The sequence below is a fragment of the Balaenoptera borealis genome (genome assembly GCF_965194805.1).
Source record: "Balaenoptera borealis genome assembly, chromosome: 8".
Taxonomy (NCBI): Eukaryota; Metazoa; Chordata; class Mammalia; order Artiodactyla; family Balaenopteridae; genus Balaenoptera; species Balaenoptera borealis.
Window position 1 is genome coordinate 23,618,120 of NC_138865.1, and position 20,810 is coordinate 23,638,929.

At 38.3% G+C, this 20,810-nt stretch overlaps 1 protein-coding gene across 12 annotated transcripts in view; it reads right to left on the reverse strand.

The window, feature by feature from the left end:
* LOC309633719 (contactin-associated protein-like 3) overlaps window positions 1-20,810 on the reverse strand; it is a 257,758-nt gene that overhangs the window by 46,069 nt on the left and 190,879 nt on the right. For all 12 annotated transcript variants that reach the window (XM_082402932.1, XM_082402942.1, XM_082402940.1 and 9 more), the window contains 2 exons: window positions 13,659-13,765; window positions 10,351-10,470 (listed from right to left, as the gene is read on the reverse strand). In XM_082402932.1, the coding sequence (XP_082259058.1) occupies window positions 10,351-10,470; window positions 13,659-13,765 (227 nt within the window). The remainder of the gene's footprint in view (window positions 1-10,350; window positions 10,471-13,658; window positions 13,766-20,810) is intronic.

Here is a 20,810-nt window from a genome sequence, read left to right on the forward strand (position 1 = left end):
CGTCGGAATCAGCGAGTGGAATTCTTAAAATGTTAACAGTAGGGATTCTCTTTATTGAAATTTGCATTACCATTACTATAGTCAACATTGTCAGGGGGTCAATTTTTTAAATTCTGTATTATAACACTCAAAGTTATAAACAGAACTTTTTGGCTTTTATTTTTGTCTTTCCATTACTGTAAGAGGAAAGCGAAAGATTATCGCGTATATACTTACGTTTTTAACAAGCATATTCCTCATCTCACTGAGCGTCTTTTCCTCTGATAATCAAAGAAATGTGTAAAAGACACATTTGAGGAACAAGCAGCCCACAAAACCATTATTTTGATCATGCAAAATAATGGAAAATAAGTATTTTTGACAAAAATTGACTAATAGTGTGTCAGCAACTTGTTCAATGGCCAGCACTAAAAGACACAGTGCCTTGGGATATCTAATATAACAATTCCAGCAGTAACCATAGCTACATGAATGCCTGCTGGAAAATTCTGGCATATTTCTGTTACATTGATTACCTATATTTTTCAAAGAGATTTAAAAAACAATGCACACTCCACAATATTTATAACAGAAGAAAAACACCTTGACTTCTTTTATCTTCCCCAAAATAACCTCCCACCATGAATGTATAGAAGCTCCCACAGTATAAAAGGCCCATGGCTCAGTGGCTAAAAGGCTGAGTTCAAGCTGCCTTAATTCAACTATATTTATAATGTCATGTCATATAACTTCCTCTGTAATATGTATTTGATAAAATGATCAGTATCCACACAAACGTGCCATATTACAAGGGCAGGAAACAGTCTTGTGGAGTTTATTTTTTATTATTTTTTAATAGCTAATACATGAGCAAGGTTCAAAAATCAAAACAATGCTGAATGGAACTCAGTGAGGGGTCCCCTGCTCCTTTCCTGCCCAGATCCCTGCTCCTTTCCTGCCCTGAGAGTTTGGGTCTGGGAAAAACCTACAGCCATGCTGGTGTTTGCAAACCCTTAACACATCAAATACATCCAGAGATCCAGGGAAAAGAACGCTAAGGGCCATGGAAAAACCTCCGATTCAAAGCCTATGGAAAAGAACATCACAAAATATGCAAAAACTAGCAAGAAAAGGAACAAACTGTGAGTCAGCATGACTAATGCAGTTTTATATTCAATTAGGAAAAAAGACTTAACAGATCACCTGCCTCTCTGCTCACTAAAGGGCGCTGTGAGTGTTCCTATGGCAACTTGAAATCCATAGATTGTGTTTCTCCCTTAATCATGTTTTCACTAGACATTTTATATTTCAACATTTTCCTGGAAAATTACTTAAATGCGTCTGGCATTAGTTTTGGTAATTACCTACTCCCATTCACCCTCAGGGTTTCTTCCATCAAATGAAATGAGGGTACAGGGACATGCAGAAGACTGTGTTAGGCTTAGGAGTTCATCAGTTCCCATGCCACTGTGTCATTTATTTTCATGGCTTAGGGCACAGAGAAAAATGATGTGCCTGAATAGTTCATACAGGCTAGTGGTCAGTATGATAAATTTATGGTCTTGCATGGCTAAGGTGTAATAATAGAAATCTTTTGAAGTGGAGAGAAGGGACAGGTTGAAAAGAACCTCAAAACTGCCCTTCTGAAAAAATACTTTAAATGGTTGCCCTTTCTAGAAATATTATTTAAAAGACCCCAACAAAGACACATTGTTTCCCTAATATTCCACAACATATTATTTCAAAACTATGAGTAGAAAGGAAACTTTTGACATGACACGTAATCTTAGCCTTCAAGCACGAGGGGACAGACTAAGGAATTTAAGTGACCAGCATGATGGAAAAATACTTAGCTGTTATTCACGGTAGTCTGAAGCATAATTTTGGATCTGAGGTAATTAATTTTAATAGTGGTCAAATTTACACAGGAATTTTGAACTATTGTTGAATTAGACCCTATCAGAACGTGTTCATCCAACTCATTGGAGCCTTTCCTCTGCACAGGAGCAGGGTGACCATTGGTGGCACCTGGTTGACCGTTTGCTCAGACAAATGAACCTGCAGCCAAGTTAACTTGCTGGTTTGGTTTTGTAAGCAGGATATAAATAATGACATTGACTTACCATATCATATGACATCCTCCTCCTTCTGTTTGTTTTGCCAACTTAGATCCACTTTGCAATTGGCAACGCTTCCTACACTTTATAATAGACCTCTGAACTATACAAGGAGTCTTTCATAGCAAAACAAGTGGTTGGATGGAAAAAGAACCAGATCTTTATTCCACAGATTCAGGTAAACACACATTGAAAGCATATCTGCTATGCTTATTTCAATCTCCCTGAGAAAAAAAGACTTCACGAAAAATATGATGCCTTTATACTTTGTGGGACCATCGCTCATGATCTGGAAATTGACCTCGAGGAAAGTAAAGGCAAAAATCCCTTCTCCCACAGATGCCTGAAATGAAGTCCAATTTGTGTCCAAACACCACCTCTTTGGAAATGAAGCCAGCTGCCTCTGTTTCTTCTGATGGGAAGAGGGTACACATTCTGAGAAGACTGGGAAGGCAGTATGCCAAATGATTTAACTTGTCACATCTATTTCCAGATAAAGCTGGTCAAGAAGATGCACTCAGGATGATAAATAAGGACAGACTGATGTAAACACTAGCAGCCATTCCTGGATCCACAAAAATAATCTGAATATTACAATAGAGACCCACAACAGCCTTCTCAGAATTTCTCCCCCTGTGTTACTATCCAGAGAGAAACACTGTTATAACCTTTTATCCAGCCCAACCCTCTGGCCACACAGATAAGGGAAATGGAAGTCTAGAAAAATTCACTTGCCCAACTTCACAAAACTATGTAACTTTGCCACACATTTCTAAGCAACCCAGTGTGAGTCGCTGAGCTTTCTGAGTAGGTAAAGTTTTCAAAGAGTGCTGAGATCTGTAACCTTCCCAGAGTGCCTTACCCATCTGAGCCCTCTACTATATTTCCAATGAAAAAACTCCAGAAGAAAATAGAACTGGATCCTGGGCATTTATGTGCCCACAGTGCTGGGAATGGCCAACTGCGCTGCTCTGAATGTCCAATGGGTGCCCTGAGGAAGACAATGGTCAGCTCTCACCTGGCCCTGCCCTAGATCTCAGAGGCCCTGGGCCCTGCCATGTCATCTGTTTGTCAAAGCCAAGGATGACTGGTGTGTGTGTTTTATTGAAGGGGAGAGACGACAGCTCTAAGCAGACAGTCTCCAGGCCCTGGGAGGGCCCGGAGGTGGCACTCATCCCAGCCCCACACCTGTGGGCCCTCTTGATCACTATTTGTATGAAGACCCTCATAAGGGCTGCCACAGATCTGGGGCCTTGAGGCTTTTCATGATTTATTTTAATATTCTGAACACAAGAAAATGCTATAAGATACAACTGGATATCCTCAAGGGAATGCAGCTACTTCGCAGCCTTCTTCCCTAGGATTTCAGAGGGTGATCTTTTCATTTACTAGGTCACACTGAATACAATTTTGTGTGTCTGCTCATTCATAAGGGTAGGCATCTGCTATTTAACATGAACTGACACTTACTCAACACGACATATATTGTCTTGAGGCAACATGTATGTGTGCTTGGCCCCGTGCCTGAAACCTCCCAAGAGCTCAGTTACTGGGAGATATTATTAGTGCTTTCCCTTGTTTATCAGCCTACCACACAGCACAAGAGCAAAGTAATTTCCTCAGAGAGTACATTATAGATGCACTTATAAAATTAGATATGGACAGAGTACAGGGTCATGGTCAATAAGAGATATGGGTTACAATCGATGGTCTTGGAAAAGTCAAAAAAATCCTCTGAGCCTCCAATTCCATATTTGGTAAATGGGGAAAGTGGACCAGGCAGCATCTAAAGACTGAACGCTATTGTCTAGCCGCCTTTGAATGCTAAGGCAATGAACCAAGCATGCTGCTGGCCTAACTGCTCTCTGAACATCTATATGTTTATTGTTCATCAAGACCATTCACTTTGTCCACCCATAAGGCCAGGGCAGACTGTGTGGCTGACAGAAAAGCAGGAAAATAAACTTTCCTGAAGCATTTGTCTTTTTTCCCTTTGGGCACAGTGACAGGACCTGCTCTAGAAACTCTGCATTGCCAACCACGCTAGGCTGCCTGTTTTAGGAACTACCTTTACAAGCTGCAGGAGGCCGGCCAGAAAATGTACCCCCAGTGGGGGCAGGAAGGGTTCTTTCTAGGCAAAAGCCAGGATAAAAGAGATGCAGGTTCACAGTGTAGGTGTATGAATCAGTACCCATTCTATAGAGGGCTTTTAAAAAAATGACATGAGTTATGTGTAAAGCAGTTGGGCTGACTGCCCTTTGCTAAACCACAGTGCTGGAGGCCTGACACAATTTTTGACACAGGGAAAAGGATGTTTAAGGAACACAATTGTGTATATTTTAACCCCAAACTCCTGATTTATCCCCCCCTCTTCCCCTTTGGTAACCATAAGTTTGTTTTCTATGTCTGCGGGTCCATTTCTGTTTTGTACATAAGTTCATTTGTATCATTTTTTTTTAGATTCAACATTTACGCTCTACTATATATAAAATAGATAACCAACAAGGACCTACTATATAGCACAGGGAACTATACTCAATATTTTGTAATAACCTATAAGGAAAAAAAAATCTGAAAAAATAGATATATATGTATGTATTACTAAATCTCTTTGCTGTACACCTGAAACTAACACAACATTGTAAATCAACTATGCCTCAATTAAAAAAAAAAGAAAAGAAACACAATTGCTTGGTTTGCATAAAGGCAAGTGACTCGGCAATAATAATGAGTAAAAAAATCTGGATTATTAACTTGTTGAGTCAATAAATCAAGATCCGAAGGCGCAATGGGCAGGGATGCCATAGACCCAGTCCTCAGCTTGTTCATCAAGCCTCCAGGTGATTTTTATGGACTGGACGTTGAATCACTGCTCTGACTGCAACCTATCTTCTTTCTGTGACGATCATTCTCACAATGCAAGGTCTGAGAAGCAGTTTCTGAACCTCACAACTATGAAAATAGCAAACAACTACCCTGGGTTTAGGGTGGGCACAAACAGTTCTATCTCTCTCAGTGAGTAGAGCCATTGGCCTTCCTCATCTTGCCATCAAAGAAGTTATGTTTTGTTTCTTCAGTTTAGAAAGGGAATAGGTCCGTCAACAAATTGCACAAGCAGTCCATTCAAAATAGCTTACTATTTTGTCTTGTTTTGGTTGTCTCTGTACTAAAGGTACTAAAAAATACATGCAGAGTGTGTCCTAGTACTACATTTTTGAAGGCTATTACCAAGGATATAATTTTTTTTTTTCATTCTGAAATCTGATTTTTTTTTTAGGCAAGTTTAAGTTTATTTATTTATTTATTTAACATCTTTATTGGAGTATAATTGCTTTACAATGGTGTGTTAGTTTCTGCTGTATAACAAAGTGAATCAGGAATACATATACATATGTCCCCATATCTCTTCCCTCTTGCATCTCCCTCCCACCCTCCCTATCCCACCCCTCTAGGTGGTCACAAGGCACCGAGCTGATCTCCCTGTGCTGTGCGGCTGCTTCCCACTAGCTATCTATTTTACAGTTGGTATTGTATATATGTCCATGCCAATTTCTCACTTCGTCCCAGCTTCCCCTTCCCCCTCCCTGTGTCCTAAAGTCCATGCTCTACATCTGCATCTTTATCCCAAGGATATAATTTTAACCATTGGTTTAGAATTCTGTTTTTTGTATATTTTTCCAAGTGTTAGTACTTGTTTTTTAATAATTAGAGGGTGTTTAATTGTCCACAGGCATCACAGCATCATGGAGAAGGCAAATTTTTCATAGTGGACATATTTCCAGGTTGGAAGAACAGAATCAGGACCCTAAGATCTTCCTCTATCAATAAGCAGATTTGTCAGGGGGCACCTCATATGACCCCTGGGCAGTAAGGACCATTTAGATGTAACTTTGGTTCATTCCTTGGATTTTCCCCAGGAAAAATCTGGCTTTAAAAAAATTTTCATTAAATATTTTGTTGTCTAGCTGCTGGAGGTAGTCACTGGTCTTTGGACTGGCCTGTGTGTTTCTCTGTCTTCAGCACATTGCTTTCCTTACGGTGTTGAGTTTAATAAAAATCCTTGGTATTTAATTGTATTTGGAAATCGTCACTGAAGTAGTTAACTCCTGCTCTCCATCTTGGGTATGTGTGTGTGTCTCATAATCCATTTGATGTTCCATCTCAGTCATAATTATGGAACCCTTACAACATTGATCTTTTCACATAGAACAAGAATATACTAATTTCAGGAGTTTTACATGAGAGCTAGGCAACTATAAACTTCTCTAAAAACCTTTAATTACTCAAAATGCATTGTGATACAATAATCTCTATGTAATGTTTGTTCATTTGCAATGTAATATGAAGATATATAGTTATTAAGTATGCTTTAATAATAGACATTTACACATCAATATAAATCATTAAATTATTAGCAATAATTTTCATGAATCCCTACACAAACACATACACACACATACACATCTTACAGCTCTTAAAACTTTCCAAGATTACGTTAGAGAGTTTAGAAGATATTTAATTTAGAGAATTAATGTCTCATACTTTATCTTAATATACGTGAACCATTCCTGTTGCATTTGTGGATGCATCAGAGCCACAGGGATACAGTGATGGATCATTAAACCTCACCCACAGCAACCTATATAAATAGGAACAACAGGATAATTGCTTGGACTGTGAAATGAGTAGCGGCACCAAAATTTTACATCTGCATTGGTTTTATTTCTCCATTCTGTGATGCCCTTTGTTCCCTTTCCATTTTAATTTTTTGGACGATAGAGTAGCCTGTGCCCGCTAAAACCAAAGATCCTCAGCTACACGACAGTGCTTTCTAAACCCATGTGCACATAAGCATCTCTAGAGAAGCTTAATAATAATACAGCCTCTCCTGGGATGCCGCCCCGAAGAATCTGGCTGTGGAAAGCAGAGCTTCCCCTTGGGGAACAAACATGTAGGGACCTGGAGAAGCTCTATCCTGCTGGATAGTGACAGTAAAGCAAACAGGAGCCCTCTGGTCAGGTTAAATTAATTTGTAAAGTCACACTCCAAATTATATTTTTAAAAGGTTGTATTGCCAAGGATGTTATAACCACCCAGTAGGCTTTAAGAAGATACATTACACTTGTTTTATAACCAACAGATCTCCACTATCTAACTAAATGACCAATAGGCAACCCAAACCTCACCTATTCACAACTGGAATCCTGGTCTTCCCTTACAAACATGGTCCTTCCCAAGAATTCTCCGTCTCTGTGAATAATACCTGCACCTTCTTTCCAGGGCTTGGATCCAAATACAGGAGCCCTGCTTGATGCCTCTCTTTCTCTCCATCGGTTAGTCCACGGGCTCTAACTCAACATGTCTCTCCTCCTCCTCCTCTGCTCCCAGCCTGCTACCCACCACCACCATCCTGGCTCAATTACTAGAGCAACGTCCTAACTAGTCTCCCTGCTTCCTCTTGGTGCACCGTGATGGTTAAAGGCCCAAACAGCACAGCTGGTGTGAATCCTGGACCAGCCCCTTTCCAGCCACGTGACTTGAGGAAAGGCCACTTTCTAGTCCTTCCACCTGAGTCTGTCCCACATGCCAGCTCCCCATGGCTGCAGGCCTTCGGCACTTGCCTCCTCCCTCCCCTTGAAGGCTTCACCTCAGGTTTTCTCAGGGTCGCTTCTTTGATGTGGTTGGCACAAATGTCACTTTCCAACTGAGTCCTTTCTTGATCCCTCTATTTAAAACTGTAACCCATCCTTCTACAGTCTGTGACCCTGTTCCCTGCTTTGTTCTTCTTCACAACACCTGCTACCTTCCAACATGCCAAGTATTTGATTCGCTTCTGTCAATGATCTGGCTCCCCACCCCAGAAAGCACCCCCCACCAGGGGAGGGAGGTGTTCAGATTCACTCCCTGCTGTGGCCACAGCCGTGCCTGGCTCGGGGCAGGCACTGAGTACACATGTGTTCAATGTTGTCAGAAGCTTTTTTGCAACTCTTCAGTTTTGTGACTTTACTTGGACGTTTCTTCAGGTCACCCGGAGAAGGAAATGATTCACATCCTCAGCAGACAGTTTTCAAGGCCATCGTGTGTCTAAACCGACCAGGAGGGTTAATCAGTAGATTTCGCCTTTTCCCTCCCTTATTTAGAGGTTCTTTCTCATCTCTAATGTAAGAAAAACCTGCTTGTATATCATCAGGTATTATTCTAAGTTACCTGAAATCAAAAGCTGGGCATCTGTTTTTACTGGCTCTTTGCATTTTGATGGTAACTACTCTTGTCTCTGGTGGTAGGGGCCAAGGTTCGCTCTGAAAAGGTAACAGCAATTGCAGGGAATCAAAATACATCAGCTATGGTATCAAATTAGCATTAAAACAAAACACCTTTGAGATAGTTATACATTCCAAAGGGGCTTTATAAATATGCACAACTAAAGCTTCATGGGGAAGCCTAGACCGCGTGTTCACTAGCATTACTAAAATATCTTTCTTTTATTACAACCATAAACTGCAGAAGATCGGGCCCTCATCTCTTGGTTATTCCTCTTCGCAGCAAATACCTTTCCTTATAAACTTGACCTCAGCCTGCCAATAGTTAACTATTAACAAAATAGCTTCAGTCATTGAAACCTCACTCATTTTGGAATGTGCCAGTTGGGATTATTTCCACCTTTCTAGAATCTTGGAATTTTTCAGTGTGTATGGAACTCTGCTCATAGGATTAACCCAAGATAAAATGTATGAAAATCTTTAACATGCCCTAGACTTCTGTGATAATTAAGAACTTAATTGATAAAGGGAAATGTTTTATTGGGATGCTAGCAACTTTATTTAGCTTTCTTTGTTCTTGGCATTCGCTTGAGCCATGGTAATGAAAGAAAATCAAAGCAGGAATTGAAATCACTTGAAGGCCTGTTATAAACCACTGGAGTGCAGTATATCTAGAATGATCCCCTGGGCTGTTTCCTAACATATTTCACTGATCACACATTTTTCAGTAAAGGTAAGCCAATGTATTTAACTCTGTCATCACACTGCCATATTTTGGTCAGTATTTATGATAAAATGTTTACCCCAAAGCCCAAAAGAGCCATACTCACACCTAGTGCAATGCCCTGCAAGTTCTTGCATTTTCTGTACCAACTTTGGGGGTAGTTTTGGGACTGGAAGATATATTTGACTGAATTCAGATCTAATCGTATGATTAACCACTGCCAAAATGCTCAGATTTTGTTTCATGTATGAAATGGTAGTAGGTAAAAAACCACACCAGGATTGTAAGCTACTCACAAAGCATCATCATAAATTTACCCATAAATAATTCCCTCCTTGTGAGAATTGCAACCCTGTAAGGGTGACATGTAGCCATAATAACAGAAGAACAAAATTATAACTAAGTTATAGTTGCCTTAGAACCATCTATAGTTGATTTTTTTCTGATCATTAGCTCAGAATTTGCAGAGTCAAATTCTGTGCTTGTTGAAGTACCTGTTAGGTCTACACTGCTAGAGTAACAGAAAGTTTTCTTGGAGGTTTGTCCTCTTTTTATTGGTAAAATGTTATGCGAGCATGGAGGAAAAGTTATGGGTACAGACACACATAGATACAGGTACAGAAGAGGTATAAAGAATTTGTATTAATTCCATCAGGGCAGCTGTCATTCATTAAAGTGGATGCTTTGGTCCTTTGTGGTCCTATGCTTTAGGCGGAGATGTTAAATTAAAAAGTTTCAAAGAATTAAAGGCATCATAAACAATATGTCGTAAACAAGTCCTTTAACATATAATTAGGTTTCTAAGGAAAATAAAATATTATTTATACAGTTGCACAAGAATAATATTATTACTTGAAGTATATACACTTTAGAAACATTTATTATCTCCTAGATTAACTCATGTGATTACAGATTCAAAAGAATACAAATGGATGTTTTCATAAATTTGAAAAGTGAATATTCTCCTAAGTCTTTGGCATTTATTGACATGAACTAAGAAATAAAGTTTATCCTTTTTTGTTTCAGATTAATAAGCAAAGAGTTATTGTTAATTTTGCACAAAGAAAGAACATAACGTTTAATTGCCACCTCTTAACTATTTTAGAACATTATGTTTAATACTTCTGAGCAATCATATTACAATTACAATCAAAATGCACATCTACATAAAGCTGCCAGTAGGTAAGCTCTACTTTCCCCATCTGGGTTTTTCATGCACAGCAAGTATTTACATGAGTTTAACTGTCATAAAAAAGGCTTACTAGCATACCTGTCATGTTGCAATATACAAGCGATGGTCCCAGCGGGCCACTTCCGTCTGAGTCGATATAGTAGAGCCCTGAAGAGCTTCCTCTGTGCCTGTGGGCTTCACATGACTGCTCGTAGAGAGCTGCAAAGAACACGGGTTTCAGACAGGAGCTACAGTGGGATGGATCCCTCCATGTTGTGAATTAAGTGATACTTTCCCCAGTGACACTCATTCTGCATTGCTCTCAGGGACGTTTTCTTTAGAGGAGTGTTTCCCTGTTTCAGTCAGATAGAGTGAAGATTCTGCAGCACAGAGTGAAAGATTTTAGGAGGTATCACTGTGGGACATGTGGATCTGAATCCTGTATGTTCTAGAAACACAGGATTCTTTTCAAAATTGTGGTAACTGGATTTACTCTTGTCTAATTCTTTTTTGTTTCATAATACCTAAGCACCTGAAGTGCATTGGCTTAATCTCCCTAAATCATCCGTTTTTATCTAAATAATCATGTTATTTTATAAATTACTCTAATTATACCCTTTGTTTACCTAAAACAATTTACATGTGAAATGCATTTTTTTCAATGAGATGAATTTCACAAATCAGCAACTCTTCTTCATTCAGTTTTTAAAGTTTGCTTTATAAAGAAACATCCTTAAATGCTTTGCAAATAAATCAAGAAAATTGAAATTCAAAGAAATATATATAATATCTATGAAATATCTCTTTATAGTTTCAATTTATCTTAATTCATAATTGAATTTTCCACATGTACAATAAATGTTTTGCTGTGTACAAGGCAAGTGATTAGCATCTGCAGATGATGGATTCAGTTAATACTCAGAAGACATTTAAATGAGTGATCAACCAAGTAACATCTCCAGTGTGCATCACTCGCTGCCTTGACAGGAAAAACCCTTTGAAAACCAGAAAAGCCGCTAATGGCTGCTGGGACAGAAGTGCAGCACTGATTCTGGCAGAGTGATGGACTGGATCTTTAAGCCAGCTCTAACAATCAGATTCGGCATCCACACAGACAGACTCAGGTGGTGGTTAGGCAAGATCCCCAAAATGGAGTGATCTGAGTAGGATATGGCTTTATGCCATGCTACAATGACTGAATTATCTACACTTCTAACTTTGCCTATTTCAAATAATCAACAAAAACCCAGGGAGAGATCGAGGGGTTGTTTTTCTCTCATCTCAAAGAAAAAGAACATGAAGGGAATGCTTTTTGTCCAGAGGTTTTACAAAGGTAAACATCCTTTTGTTAAACATGGCCAAGTGTCAAATGTATCAGATTGTCCCAAATCAATGTCACGGCTACTACCGTCTACACTGATGGACACAGAGACAATATGGATTGCTTTTCCACCATGCGTGCATTTTGGCTGCTCATGTTTACATTTCTATAAATACATATGCTCATGACCACCTAGAAAAGTGTCCAGAGGGATACACGAAAATTGATAGCAGTGTTTGTGTTTGGGTTGGGGCTGGAATTGCCTAGGAAACAAGAGTAGAGGAGGAATGACTAGGAGAAAGCTTGCTTTAAACACGAATGTACACATGTATTAATTGTGCACTTAGACCCAAAAATAATGGTCTCGTGATCATTTATTTTGATTTGGCAATATCTCATCTTCATGTAGCTTACCAGTTAGATGATCCCAATAAAGTCAATTCAGTTATTAGACCAAATCATGGGGCACAAATGAAACACCCTACATATATATAACAGAGATATATATATATATGTTAGTTTTAAAATCAGAGTTGTTTAGAATGATGTTTAGATCACAGTTACTGATAGAATTTTAGCCATATTTCTTACTCATTAATATTCAGCAGATATCTGCTTCATAGAAGACACCTTGCTAAGTATGATGGAGGACACTCTAAGGAAGAGATCACCCCATTCCTAACTGTGACTTGGCCAAGTCACTTAGCCTCAAGTTTCCCAGATGTCCAGCTCTTTTCAAATGAAGAGTTACCTCGGGAAATTCTCACCTGGCACTAGTACAGTAAATAGAGTTGCAGGTGGAATTGCTCTGGTTGAACTTATGGGATGTTTAGGGCATAAGTCACCTCCCTTTGTCTTCTAAGATGCTTTGAGCTCCTCTGTAGAACCTTCAGGGCTGAGGACGCAGGGCTCTCATCCCAACACCGATGCCTGCCTCGCTGGGATTCACTTCCCATAAAGACAAATTTATGTCAGTCCAAACTCTTGCTTTTCTCCCATATGTGGAAATAAAATTAAACAATTCACAGGGAAGAGTTTTTAAAAGTGCAATGTATTCTCCCAGTACAAGGGACTGAACATGGTGAGATCTGTGAATTTTCATATCATGCTCTCTCTCTCTAAAGACCCAGAGAGAGGGGTGTTACGAGAGAAGGGATTCAGAAATATCAGCAGTGACACACAGGGAAAAACTAAAAGAAAAACATATACAAGAGCCAATAATTAGAAGACCAAGGGCATTTCAGAGGCTCTGTCATAAGCTAATAGATTAGCGGTCAGTAAAGTTTTGTTAGCTTTAAAGTTGAAAGAATAATTCTTCAGAAAAGAGACTGGTGTTCTAGACAGAAGAAACAACACTGAGAGGAGATGGAGAATGTGACCTTGGGTAAACAACCTAGCCTCTCTCGTTCCTCAGGTGTAAAATGTAGATAAAAATACATTTACCTCCTAGAGTTGTTTTGAGGATTAAAGGAGTTGAAACATGCAGAGAACTAGAATCGTGCAAGTACATGGTAAGTTCCAGTAAGTTCCATCATCATCATCATCACCACCACCATCATCATCAGAGAACATCAAGATTGCAACGGACCTGAGCATTTGCCTGGTTTGTCACTGATGCCTAGAAGCCCTACCGTGTTAGCTCCCATCCTGCACTTCTTCTGAGACTTTTCTTGTTTAATTTTATAAATATCGAGAATCTACTAACTCATGCTTTTTACTTAGGTAGACAGGGCTTGAGAACTAAAGTTGGATTCTGCTCGAGGAAGAGAACAAGATATAATATCATGAGATCTAGATTTAATTTATCCTTTGACTATATTTTATTTTCCTATACTTATTTTCCTTTGCCTACTATTTTTTTCTATCCTATGATATATGTATTTCTGTTAGCTGCCTTATCATCAATAGGAAATAAATTTGATTAAAAATAAACCAGACAAAAATTAGTGTCTAAAATAATTATTTTTTGTTGTTGCTTTCTAGCACATGGTTACACACACACACATATACACAAAATAATGGAAAGAAAAATAGAACTACATGGCAATCAGAACAGAAAGGAGAATGAATGAAGTGTGAGGCTTACAGGAATGGCAGGTTGCACCGGTGTAACCAGTGTGTGCGCAGTTGCAGGAGAAGGTGTCCCAGGACTGGGAACATTCACCCCCATGTTCACAATAGCTGGGCAAACACCTAGAAGAAGACAGACACAGCACTATTTCCCACACTTGGTCATGATAAATGTGTATCTTAATATTAATATGTTGTAATGAAAGACAGATAAAAACAGTGACTTGACCAGAAAAATTTCAACATGAACAAAAATTGTTGTGTCTGTCATCAAGGTTTCCAAATGTAATATCAATCATAGACTAAAAAATCCATTAGATGCTACCAACTGTCATGTATTTGTGACAGACAAATTTTCTACACATCTCATTACATCAGAAAATGTGTTTGCTTTTTCACAAATAAGGCAAGATTAATTTCATACATGACAGGGATATAAATTGCTTGCAATGGCCATAGACAGCCCATTTCCCATCCCTGCTTCCATGTCCTTGCAGTGTGACCTATAGATACTTCCATCAAAAAGTGTAGCTTACTTCACCTTGAATCTGGGTTGGGCATATGACCTGCTTGGATCAATGAGGCATTAGCAAACTAACACAGCAGAGGCTAGAAAAGTGCTTGGGCAGTGGGCTTGCTCTCTTACTGAGTTTTGAACCCTGAAAGCACAACCACATGAAGAAACCTGGGCTTTTTCAGGTTGTCTAGTCACCCCTGTAGGTTCAAACCACAGGACAAGTGACTGAGGGGATTATAAGTCAACCAGCTGCCAGCTGATCCCCCAGGCAACCACAGATGCATGAGAGAGAGCCCAGCAGCAAATACAGAATTGTGAGATAAACAAACAGTTGTTGTTTTCAGCTAGTAAGTTTTAAAGATAATTTATTGCACAGCCAAAGCTAACTGATATATGTATACCACATTGTAATATGTTACCATGTTGACTTAGTACATAAGGAAACATTTTAAAGAGAAGGAAGGAAGTCAGGAAAAAGAAGAAACTCTTTATCCATATAGCATCACAGTGCCAGGGGTTCTGAATGTCATGTACTTTAGATCAGACTGATGATGCCTCTAGGAATTAGATTTAGAGATCACTTAAGACTAAGGGATTTATTGTTATTTTTTCCCCCACTTAATTGAATAAACCACAAAATCACTCAGGTAAACCAAATAACCACTTATATCTCATGGACATTGTTACATCTCACTTTTTGAAACTGAAAGTGAGAGTTTAATGTTTGTTTATAAGATTAAAATTTTTAATTGCAAGAATGTTACTTAATTTTTTCATTATCAAAAATAAGTGCTATTCTCAACAAAATAATAGCAAATTGAATCTAAAAATGTATAAAAAATATACACAACATAACTGGGTGGAATTTATTCCAGGTATGCAAGTCTGCTCCAAAATTTGAAAAAAATAATTTGAAAATTATTATAACCTATCACATAAACAGGCTAAAGAAGAAAAACCATTTGGTCACATAAATAGATGCAGAAGAAGTATTTGACAAAATCTAACACTGATTCACGATAAAATAAAAATAAAACCAACCAAACAAAAAACCTTGGCAAACTAGTAATAGAGAGGAACGTCCTCAACTTGATTAAACAAACAAACAAACAAACAAAACCTCCAAAACCCTACAGCAACATTATATTTAATGGTGAGAAACTAGATGCTTTCCTCTAAGTATGGGAACAAAGCAAAGATTTGCCCTCACCACTCTTATTCAAACATCATACTGGAAGTCTTAGCTAATGCAATAAGACAAGAAAAGGAATAAAAGGTACAAAGATTGGGAAAGAAGAAATAAAACCATCTTTGTTCACAGATGACATGACTGTCTATGTGGAAAATCTCAAATAATCAACAAAAAACTTCTGAAACTAATAAGTGATGATAGCAAAGCTGCAGGATTCTTTCTTATAAATGAACAATGAACAATTGAAATTTAAAATGAAAAACACAACACATTAGCATTATGCAAAAAATAGAATACTTAGACATAAATCTAACAAAACATATACAAGATCTATATGAGAAAAGTTACAAAATTCTGATGAAGTATAACAAAGAAAATCTAAATAAGTGGAGATATTCCACGTTCATGGATAGTAAGACTCAAAATTGGCAAGATTTCAGTTATTCCCAATTTGATCTATAGATTCAAGGGAATCTCAGTCAAAATCCCTGCAGGTAATTTTGTGGATATCAACAAACTGATCCTAAAGTTTATATGAAAAGGCAAAACACCCAACAAAATATTGAAGAAGAAAAAAGTCAAAGGACTAATAACACTACCCAACTTCAAGACTTACAAAGCTACAGAAATCAAGACAGTGCGGCACTGGCAAAAGAACAAATAGATTAATGGCACAGGCTAGAAAGCCCAGAAACAGATTCACACAAAAATAATCAACTCATCTTTAACAAAGAAGCAAAGGCAACTCCCTGGAGAAAGGACAGTCTTTTCAACAAATAACTGCTGGAACAACTGGGTCTCCACATGCACAAAAAATAATAATAAAAACACAGACTTTACATCTTTCTCAAAAATGAACTCAAACTAGATCTTAGAATTTTAAAATGTAAAATGCAAAACAGTTAAACTCTCAGAATATAACATAGGAGAAGATCTAGGTGACCTTGGTTTCGCAATGACTTTTCAGATACAGTCCACAAAAGAAAAAAATGATAATTTGGACTTCAGTAAAATTAAAAACTTCTTTTCTATGAATGACACTAAGAGAATGAAAAGATTAGCTATAGACTAAAGGGTAACTTTTGCAAAACACGTATCTAACAAAGGATTGGTATCTAAAATATAGGAAGAACTCTTAAATTCAACAATAAGGACATAACCAATTAAAACCCAGGGCAAAAGATCTGAACAGACACCTGGCCAAAGAAGGTATCAAGATTGCAAATAAAAATATAAAAAGCTTCCCAGCATCATATGTCAGTAGAGACATGCAAATTAAAGCAATGAGATAACACTATAGACCTATTAGGATAGCAAGCATCCAAAACACTGACAACACCAAATATTGGCAGGGATGAGGAACAACAGAAACTCTCATTGATTGTTGGTGGGAATGCAAAATGGAAGACAGTTTGGCAGTATCTCACAAAACTAAACATCTTCTTACTAAATGATCCAGCAATTGTACTCCTTGGTATTTACTCCGATGAGTTGAAAACTTACTTCCACACAAAAATCTGCACGTAAATGTTTACAGCAGCTTTGTTAATTGCCAAAACCTGGAAGTAACCAAGATGTCCTTCAGTAGGTGAATGGACGAACTTGTGGTACAGAATATTATTTAGCACTAAAAACAAATGAGCCACAAAGGACATGGAAGAACCTTAAATGCATATTACAAAATGAAAGGCTACGTAGAGCACGATTCCAACTATATGACATCCTGGAAATGGCAAAACTATGAAGAGAGTAAAAAGATCAGTGATTTCCAGGCCAGGGGTTGGGGGAAGGGAGAGGGATTGAGTAGGTGAAGCATGGGAGATTTTTAGGACTGTGAAACTGTTCTGTACGATACTGTAATGGTGAAGACATAACATTATGCATTTGTAAAACCCCATAGAACTGTTTAACACAAAGAGTGAACTTGTAAACTATGGACTTTGGTTAATAAGAATGTATCAATATCAGTTCATCAATTGTAATAAATGTACAACACTGATGCAAGATGTTAATAATACAGAAACTGTGTGAGAGGAGACTGGGAAGAGAGGAGATAAAGGGGAACTCTCTATACTTTCTGCAAACCTAAAACTGCTCTAAAAAATAAAGTGTATTGGGCTTTCCTGGTGGCGCAGTGGTTGAGAATCTGCCTGCCAATGCAGGGGACACGGGTTCGAGCCCTGGTCTGGGAAGATCCCACGTGCCGCGGAGCAGCTGGGCCCATGAGCCACAATTACTGAGGCTGCGCGTCTGGAGCTTGCGCTCCGCAACAAGAGAGGCCGCAACAGTGAGAGGCCCGCGCACCGCGATGAAGAGTAGCCCCCGCTCGCCGCAACTAGAGAAAGCCCTCGCACAGAAACGAAGACCCAACACAGCCATAAATAAATAAATAAACAAATACTTAAAAAAAAATTAAAAAACCCACCAGTTCCCAAAATATTTAAAAAAAAAATAAAGTGCATTAATTAAAAAATGTTCATTGTGAGGGACTTAATACAGGCAAGTATATAAAACTAAAATGTATACAAAATCTCACCTTAGAGAAAGAAAATATGTGTGTGTATAGATTTATAAATTTATACATAATTTTATATAAATGTTATATTATTTTTCTATTATTGCCATAACAAACTACCACAAAGTGTATTAAGAAAAAGAGAGATTCACACCAATGATAGGATCTCTGCTTAGAAAACAGTACAGAATGAACCCAGAGAGCAACGTACACCCCTGTTTCATCCCAGTCGGCTCCCCAACAGCCACTTATCTGCAAATCAGAAAAGGTAAAACAAACATCGTTAAAAGGAAAGTAGGAAAAACAAAAGATGAAAGGGAGCATCGGGCTATTGTATGATATTTTTTTCTCCTCTAATACTGCACAAATTACACTCCCAGACACTGAAATTCCAGTAGATCTAACCAAAGAACTATTTTGGTTTTCTTTGGAAAAATATGGAAAAATTTCAACTGTCAGTAAGAACTGGAAATAGGCAAACTCACTTTTACTTTAAAAAGAAATAAAATGATACATAATAGATTTTTTGAAATTTTTCCTGGATCTGCTTATTTTTAATTTCTGACAAATTTCAGAACAGTTTGTCAACCTTAAGACTGTGAATTTCAAAATCAGCTTGGGCCAGTTGGGATTCACGTGTGGAATAAATGGTGCCCGACTTATTTATCTTTCTGGAGAGGTTTACGATGGGGCATCCATACCTTGACAGTCAGCAAATTACTACAACAGTCAAAGAACAGGACAGTCTATAGCAAAGTCACAGACTATTAGGAGTGGTGGCATTTCAGATCATGTTACCGAAGAACCCCATTGGACTGAAAGGGTGGCTTGACCCGAGCAGGGCCCATCCCCTTTACCCCTTGTTTGAACAAAGTAACTTCTTGCCTTTCATTTTGACACGTTGGAACTCTCTAAAATCATACTAGAATAGATTCCATACTTTTTAACGCAGTGAAAATGACTGCTCTGTGATAAAGAATATCATAGTTCACCTAGAAATGTTTTGGGATAAGATTTTTTTTTTCATAAATAAGAACTTAAAGTTTGTGGTAATTAATTTTCTTCTAAATGCGTTATTTTCTATTAAAAAGAACCCCAAGATGTATGATGCACAGTGTCACATTTAGCATCTAGAAGATTAATGTTGGGCCAAAGGCAGTGGAAGTGAGAAAAGTAACCCCATCAGCACCATCCCTGGCTGGGGGTGCTCTAGACAGCAAACACCTGAGCCCAAAAAGAACCTGAAAAGAGCTATGCAGCCTGAGTCACATGACATGAAATCCTAATGTCCAAAACCCAAAGGGTGTAAGACAGGATCCCTCCTCACTGCTCTCCCCTCCCCATAGCCTTGTCCCAAAGGACTGCGCTGCCTTCCCTATAAAGTGTCATCTGAGCCACAGGAAGACAGAGCATCATGCACAAGTCCTTATATGGCTCAGAAAAGTTTCCTAAGTACCCCTAGGATTTCAAACATCTTTTCAGCATTTACAGTGTGAGGAACGCTGCTATGTATCATGAATTATTAATCCCTGTGACCGATGGATAGAAGTTATAAAGCTAGCTGCATTTTAATAATAAATCTCAGATTCACTTGAGCACATTAGGACTTGCTCTGGGCAGGCAGGGTGGTGGGCTGGGTGGATGGCTGTGTACAGTGCCCAGTGCCCGAAGGCAGCCCAGGTGTGAGTGTCTGCTTTGCTGCACTTTTAAGTGAATCTATTTCATGGTGCATTGGACATGCAGTTAGTAGGTACGGACTAAAGGGTTGAGAAAAAATGAATATTTTTAGTATTAAGAAGAATGGAGAGTAAGGATATGTCTTTAGATGTTGAACCATAAAAAATTACAAGTAGTGAATATATAGGCCATCCAAAGTGCCAATAGCTATGTTTATAACCACTTACAAAGTTGCCATGAGCCTCAGTTTTATAGAAGGTAACTTAATACCACAGATGTCTCCATAGACTGGCACAGATACCTGAAAATCTTTTAAAAATGTGATGTGGAAATTTATTTTATTTTTCTATTTTGGTCACACACACACACACACACACACAGATACATTGGTTTTTTGTTCTGTTTTTGAAATAAAGACCTTTATGCACAAACAGGCAACCTTTATGTGAGATAAATATTGTGATTACACACGTGTTGTGATGGAATTCTCCAAGCACTAATATAACTTTCTGTGAGCTTCCCGACCGAAGTGACAACCAGGCTACTGGCAGTGAGCTGTGACCTCCCACCCTCCTGACCCACTAAAAGCCATTCCCATGGGTGAGAGGATGTACTCTACTTCCAAGAGAGCATCTCTAACCCTCTCCCAATACCAAGATTCAGGATGCCAGAGCTGGCTGCAATTATAACTTGCAGATGATGTTATACTTTCCATGCCAAAAAAAATTTTTATAATCTGAAAATTAGGGTAGAGAGTTTTTTCTAAATTCTTTAAATCATTTTTTTTCCTCTACAAATGAATAGAATGTGAACATATGGCCATGGACATTTGCATTAAAGAACTCAAATTCTTGTGAGTCAATATTTGACATACTGGGAATTTATGATCTTCTCATACACTGCTAGATTGCACTGTAACTTGTAGTTAATTGGACATGACAGGGAATTTCAATTAGTGTTAAATTTAGATTAGATTTACTCCACAAAGGACTCTGTGCAGTGTGAACTTTGGAAAGGTGCCCGTGTATGGATGTGTGAGGATGTCTGGAGTGTGTATATTTATTCAACACGAACTTAATGCACTCCTACTGCAGAGAAGTCAGACATACCAGTCACAGAAAAAAACTTGAATGTGTGATGGTTAAGCCATCCCTTTTAGCCAAAATTACTTAAAAGTCAGACATGACTAACAAATAACTGCAGTAAAGTTGCAATGCTTATCAATTTTAATATGCTATTGTTTTAAAGCTTTGCCTTTCTTGTCTTC